General features: G+C 35.0%; 1 protein-coding gene across 3 annotated transcripts; it reads left to right on the top strand.

Annotated features, from left to right (window-relative positions):
- The first annotated feature begins 4,200 nt into the window (after positions 1-4,200).
- LOC132184126 (deoxyuridine 5'-triphosphate nucleotidohydrolase) lies at positions 4,201-6,826 on the top strand. 3 transcript variants are annotated; one of them, XM_059597636.1, is made up of 4 exons: positions 4,201-4,476; positions 5,883-6,118; positions 6,206-6,297; positions 6,396-6,826. In XM_059597636.1, the coding sequence occupies exons 2-4, from the start codon at positions 5,928-5,930 to the stop codon at positions 6,638-6,640; spliced, it is 528 nt and encodes a 175-aa protein (XP_059453619.1). In that variant the 5' UTR covers positions 4,201-4,476; positions 5,883-5,927; the 3' UTR covers positions 6,641-6,826. The 3 variants fall into 3 exon arrangements, with proteins under 3 accessions (XP_059453619.1, XP_059453620.1, XP_059453618.1); XM_059597637.1 differs by having other exon boundaries at positions 4,201-4,488; XM_059597635.1 differs by lacking the exon at positions 4,201-4,476 and having other exon boundaries at positions 5,626-6,118.
- Positions 6,827-7,199: the final 373 nt, after the last annotated feature.

The raw sequence follows: 7,199 nt of genomic DNA, 5'->3' as shown, positions 1-7,199 counted from the left end.
TGCTCTGATACCAAAATTGTAACATCCCCAGCCCGTTAAGGCTGAGTTTGCCACTTTTCTTCTTTTACAACAAAAGTTTTTTTGCAAAGATCTATAAGGTCTATCAGAGTACTTGATTTTAAAGGATACGAAAAATGTATAAAACATTATTCAAGAGATTTTATTACAAGCGAAATTAGAAAACATTAAACTTTAGTTGCGGAATATCATATCATTACAATAACTTATATGAAAAGACTTTGAAAATTAATAATTATTCCCACCCCATTCCTGCTTCCTATTCCAGCATCCTTTCTACCTGAAAACAAGAAATAAAACTGAATGAGCCCAAAGGGGGCGCAGCAAGTAAAATCCACAACCATAAATAGTTTTACTCCTTGTTCTCAGTTTTGAAAATTGTTTTCGCAAATAAATATAATTCTAGCCATAATAATATCTGTATGTACGGTTGCATCTCCCGTAACATATACATACTATTACATCTAGTAATAGATCATCGTTGTAAATCATCTTTATAAATCATCATCATAATGCATCATTATAAATAATCTCTGTAAATCATCATAGCATATCATCGTTGAAAATATAGTATCATTTTCTCATAATAAGGCCCATGTACACTATTACCCCTGTACACGATGGTTGCGGGTCCTTGTGACCATGGCACTGAACTGTGGCCACAGCCATGCCCGACCGTCAATTAACTCTTTCTTGGTGCACTCAACGGTCTAGTGGATGGAATACCACCTTCTGGCATAGCCTCCTTCAGTGGTTTCGCCTCCATCCGAGTATCGGTACCGAACTCCTCTCATCTTTACTTATCTTGGGGCCAAAAATACTCTCCTCCATACATGTGCCCTCATTTCATAAACATTTATCTCATCTCTTGTACTTTTCTTTGTACTTCTTTTGATGCATCTTAGGCAACATGTAGGAGGGTTTATCATCATTTTTCTTTCTTATAATCATCATCATTTCTCAACTTTCTTTTCTTAAAATGGAAACTTTTCCAAATATAAACTTGTTGTGCTTAAAAAGCATTTAAAGAAATATAAACTTTCTAAATAATTCTTTTAGAAATCCTTCATGCATGCAACATATCTCCATGACAGGTAAATAAAATAATCATTTACAGTTTGATACAAGAATATATAAATAGCATGACAAGAATATATAAATAGCATGACATGAAGTAATTTTAGAAGGGGTAGTGAATTTACTTACCTCTAGATTGAAGCTAAAAGTGGTATGAAGGAATCTAGTTGCTCCAATATGACTAACACCACTAGTATATCTTTTGAAACTAATTTCTAAAGTCCACTATCTCTTGTGTTCTTTCTTTCTTGTAGCGCTTGGTCTCGCCCTTTCTCTCTCTGTTCTGAGTAAACACTCTTAGAAAGAAGAAAGACCGAGTAAAAAGCGGAAGAAGGAAGAATATATGCAAGAGATGGGAGAGGAGATGAGTGGTGAAAATTCTGAAGGAGAAGAGCTCTATTTATAGGAGAAAATCAAATACTATTCCACCAACCCTACACTATTCCACCAACCCTACACTATTCCACCAACCCTATACTATTCCACCAACCCTACACTATTCCACCAACCCTTTACTATTTCACCAACCCTATACTATTCCACCAACCCTACACTATTCCACCAACCCTATACTATTCTACCTTCAATTTACAATTATACCCTCATTCTATATTCAATTTACAATTATACCCTCATTTTACTATTTCACCAACCCTATACTATTTCAACAATTACCATTCTCTAATTACCACTCTCATAAATTTCCCAAGAATTAAAATCCTTAGCTATAATGGATATTAAAATAACATCATTATCAAAATAATCTATTTAAATAGCTTTGAAAATTCTGGGACACTACAACATCTCTATCTTCCCAAATGTTGAAAAGTAGGAAAAATACAATCCTTATAAAAAATAAATAAAGAAATCAATATTTAAATTATATAGATAAAAAATAATTATAATAATCGGTTGTATGGTGTTTTTTAAAACTCATTAGCTAAATTATATAAAGTGGTTTTTTATTAGCAATTTTATATAAAAATATACATAAACCAATGTGAACGTGGTGTGTTCCAAATATGAATGTTATTTTTAAAAAAAAAACAACAAAATGAAGAGATTGCGGGTAACTTAATTAGATAAGTTAATATATCATATCTAATAACACAATGAGATCCCTTACACAATTTAGGAGACGCCTAAACCCTAAACTCGTGCTTCCATCTCCCTCATTTATCTCACGAGTCACGCCTCCCTCTCCCTCAACCTCACTCTACACCACTCCCGCTTAGCGTCCACCGGAGCTCCGATCACAATGTTTGTTTATTTCTCTCTTTCGCTCTCTCTCTTTCATTATCTCTCTTCTACTCTCCAATCATAAGTTCTTTTCAGTCTCGTTGAAATCTTCATAATCACTTCCACAAACCAAACGATTGTTATATGCCAAAGCCACACAGAGAGTTTGAGAGAAATGAGGGAGATTAGGGTTGTTAAGTGAGCGAAGTGTCTTGCGAACAAGCTCGGGCTCGGCTCGAATATTAAATGAAGCACTTCTTGAACACAAATCCTGGCTCGAATATTAAACAAAGCAAGCTCGGCTCGTATAAGGCTCATCTCGCTTATTAGGCTCGGCTCGTATATTTTTTATTAAGTAACAAATAACAATATATAATCAACATTACTCATTTATTCAATAATAACAAATATATTATATACCTTTGTTTTTTTTTTTTTTGTTATTTATGTATATGTGTGTATATATATTATATGTTTTTATATTATATATATATATTATATATATATAATATAAAAACATATAAGAAATATATGATATTATCATTAATCATTTTATCATGTGATATAATCATATAGTACAACCACGCAAGTTATTGTGTCATTTAATACAAATATTATAATTAGATAGTTTATACTTTGGAAATTGAAATCATATATATCACATAATCATTAATCATTATATAATTATATAGTATATATGTATAAGTTATTGTGTTATTTAATCAATACATTATAATTATATACTTTATTCTTATAAAACACATATGACGTATCACATGATCTTAGATCTAAGATAATATTAATATTAATTGTGAGATAATATGATCATAAAATTTAAATATGAGTGTACGACCATTAGATCATATGAATTTATTACTTAGAGTTTGAGTATTACTATTAGATTTAATGATTAATAATTAAGTAACTTATGTGTTTCTTATAATTTATACATTATAAATTTATAATCACAATTTGCGGTAAGTAAAAACTTAACAATTTGAATTTAAATCATATATCATGAATCATGATAATGAGAACATATAATATAAGTATATAAGTTATAACAATTAACATTGACCCATTACTCATATAAATTAGATAATGATACAATCATGTAACCATATAAGTATATAAATGTTTACATATAAGATACAATATATATTAATATTGACATTATATACTTGACCCGAGTTAAGCATTAACATTTTAACATATTAACTAAATAATACTATATGTAATTTGATAATAGTGATTAGTGTGTGTGAGTGTGTGACATAAAGCGTTTTACGTAGTGATTTAAAAAATACTTAATTTAAAATAAGAAGAAAAAAAAAATACGCGATTGAAAAAAAACACAATTTTTAAAATTGTAATTATTAAAATTGAAATAACAAACTGACCCTAAATAATACTACATAACACAATTTTTATTCATAATTCATAAATTTTGAATTTTGATTGAATTTAATAATTTAATTGAATTTGAATTTGATCTATGGTATATAAGTGTAATCGTAGCCGTCCAAAATGTTTTGATGATCTAATAGCCGTTGGATGATATTAATGGATGACAGCTATCAAGCATTTACTAAGAAGAATGTATATGGTGTAATAGAGCCATCGTAAGCTTGCCTTGTTTGATCTAATCTGACGAGTAATATTAAATGTTGAAAACGAATATATAATCGATGGATCATATTGAACAAGCACACCAGATCTAAGTAGAGACAGCTACATGGGATAATAAGCTTTTGGTAAAACGAATCCAACCGTTGATATTTAAAATTTAATTATTTTTCCAAATCCAACGGTTGCAAATTAGAGAACCCAAATTTAACCTAAATCTATCTTCTCTGATCTCTTTTTTCTCCATTCTCTCGACTCTCCTCTCACTGTCTCCATCATACTCCACGCCTCCTATCTCTGTTGCCGCTCGGCCCGCTCCTACGACTCCCCCAGTGCCCCCAACAGCAACCACGACCACCACCGCAGCAACCACACACCTTGACGCCTGGCTGAAGCTGAACGGCTCGTGTCCGCTTTCCAGGAACTTACCACTGCCAACCCCGCTGTCCACGCCGCCCTCGGAGGTCGTTTCACTCTCGCAGACTCGCAGTACGCCGTGGATCGGAGGCGGAGGAGGTGATAAGATTTGTGGGTTTTTCTTTTCTTTTTGAGTTTTTTTTTTCTCCGTTTCTTCTTGGGTGGTGGGTGGTTTGGGGTTTTGTTACACGGGTGGTTTTTTTTTTTAAATAAAAAATAAAAACCACAATGGAAGTTCAGGTGTGATTTTTTATCATTAAAGGGAGCATGATAATGGTATGATTTTAAGAATGTTTTTGACATTCCAAGGAGAATGAAAGTACCTCCCAAAGGAATAATTATTTGTCAAAAATGGACGACATCCTGGGCCCTGGCTAGTTTAGTAGTTTTAGATGAACAATGATTTTTCTTTTTTGGATGACTAGATGAATGGCTTTTCTGCTTGCCAACTTTCTGGTATTCTTAGTTGTAATATGAAGACCTTGTTGTTTATTGATGGTTTAGGTTGTGATTGCTGAACAAAGATGTCCATATTCAAAATTGGCACAGTTCATGAAGTTTTGTTGTATTACAGCTGCATAAGCTGTGTTAATTCAGCAGTTTTGAGTTTTATTTGCAGTTTCCCTTCTTTATTGTTAAAGTTTTAATTAAACATTAATGGATGCTGATGATGTTATAAGAGATTGATTAAACAAAAAAAAGATGTTATAAGAGATTGATTAAACGAAAAAAAAGATGTTATAAGAGATGGGTTAAGGTGAGCTTTTCATTTTCCTTTTCAATCTTTAGTATTTTAAGGTGCAAAATATTCTGTATGGATGATTTTTATAATTTAATACACTTAAATTAAAAAAAAAAGAAAAAGAAAAAACAGAAAATCGAGCTCGAGCTCGAGCAAAATAGACGAGCTTGAGCTCGAGCTCGAACAGGGTTCCAACCCTGTCGAGCCGAGCTCGAGCAGCAAAGTCGGGCTCGACTCGAGCTTGAGCCTAGCCCAAAAATAAACGAGCCGAGCCTAGACAGCCCAAGCTCGGCTCGTTTACACCCCTAAGGGAGATGGAGGCATTCAACCCGACTCACCCAACCCGAAACCCGACGGATAGGGTTCATTATATTCGGGTTTCAGGTAGATTTCTTAAAATCTTTGGAGTCGGGTTGGGTTTCAGAAAAGGCCGAAAGCCAACCCGTGCCCACGCCTTTGTGGGACAAAAAAAAGAAAAATCATATGTTTGTTTGTATTTGTATTTTTTGTTCTTAAAATAGAAATACATTAAAAAAGAATTTTTAAAGACTCACAATGCGACGCACGAAAAGAGTGTTTGTTTTGGAATACAACCCACGACTCACAAACACTCGTCCACGGCGCCGCGCTTACACTGCAGGAAAAAATGGCGGGAAAGATTGGCGCCAAAACCCTGCAAAACACCGATTTTTCAGTGGCTCTTGGTCTATTTAAACGCATCCCATATTATACTTTTCACCCTCTAAAACCCAGTTTTTGGCAGATACTACCATACCCATCTCGTCACCGTGCTTTAAATTTGGCTACAATGGCGCACTCAGATCTCGAAAGCAACAGCCCTCCCGAAATCAAAGAGCCTTTGCTGAAGATCCCCAAGTTGGACCAAAACGGCGTCTCCGCCGCTGACCCCTCGTTGCTCCTGAGAGTGAAAAAGCTCTCCGAGAAAGCGGTTTTGCCTTCGAGAGCCTCTCCTCTCTCCGCAGGCTACGATCTGTCCAGGTTGAAATAATCCACGATTTTCTGCTGTTTCATGAATGAAAACATGTGGTTGAATCTGATTGTTGATGGGTATTCATATTTGTGCAGTGCAACAGAGACAAAGGTACCGGCGAGAGGAAAAGCCCTGGTTCCAACTGACTTGAGCATTGCAATTCCTGAAGGAACATACGCTCGCATTGGTGAATCCTCTCTCTCTCTCTCTCTCTCTCTCTCATTTTCTTTTTGTTGGGTTTTCTTTTTCTGTTGTTTAATGAAAAGAGTTTGTGTGGATCTGTAGCGCCGAGATCGGGCTTGGCGTGGAAGCACTCGATCGATGTGGGTGCGGGTGTGATCGATGCTGACTACAGGGGTCCAGTTGGGGTTATACTGTTCAACCATTCCGATGTCGATTTCGAGGTGAAAGCAGGCGACAGGATCGCGCAGTTGATTATTGAGAAGATCATGACGCCCGATGTGATGGCGGTTGAGGATTTGGACTCGACCGTGAGAGGCGAGGGTGGGTTCGGATCTACTGGCGTATGAGTAGTTCTTCCAGTCCTATTAGTTACTTTGCTTCAGCCATGTTCTGGTTTTTTTGTTTCTTAGTGACAAGGATCAGGGACTCGTCGGATTTTGTTATGTGTAATTTCGTCGAACAGATAGTGAGCAAGTGCTGTGGTATTGCTTGCTAGCATCCTTAATGGAAATTAACAGGTTTCATTTGTACAATATTGTTTTCAATGCTTAAACATTTACGACATCACAACTAACTGACACTGATTGGCCTAACTCAAAGTACTCTCAAATCTTTATCCTGCAAATTAAGCTTTTGTATAGCTAGACTGAATCTCCCAGATGTAGGTTTTTTTTTTTTTTTTTTTTCTCCCTTTCTGATCAACTATTGATCCACAGAAGTGGGTGTTTTTCTTTCTGAGCAATTAGAGTTTCTATTGTCTTTTCTTTGTTTCTTTTAACATGATTATGGTTTCCCAAGTGTAAGTGTTCATCAGAGTCTCATACAAATGACCCGGCCAGAGAATTGGGTTTTTAAACGTAGAGAAATGTTGAGACTTGCCAAAAAATTTCTTAAAATTTGTTCTCT

This window comes from Corylus avellana, chromosome ca6 (assembly GCF_901000735.1).
Source record: "Corylus avellana chromosome ca6, CavTom2PMs-1.0".
NCBI classification, from domain to species: domain Eukaryota; kingdom Viridiplantae; phylum Streptophyta; class Magnoliopsida; order Fagales; family Betulaceae; genus Corylus; species Corylus avellana.
This window is presented reverse-complemented; position numbering and strand designations above follow the sequence as displayed.

Bases quoted from the DNA above. Each gene is read 5' to 3' on its own strand.
- LOC132184126 (XM_059597635.1), top strand. From the start codon at position 5,766: ATGGCGGGAAAGATTGGCGCCAAAACCCTGCAAAACACCGATTTTTCA. The intron at 6,119-6,205 runs GTTGAAATAATC...ATATTTGTGCAG, and splicing joins GCAGGCTACGATCTGTCCAG to TGCAACAGAGACAAAGGTAC. The intron at 6,298-6,395 runs GTGAATCCTCTC...GTGGATCTGTAG, and splicing joins AGGAACATACGCTCGCATTG to CGCCGAGATCGGGCTTGGCG.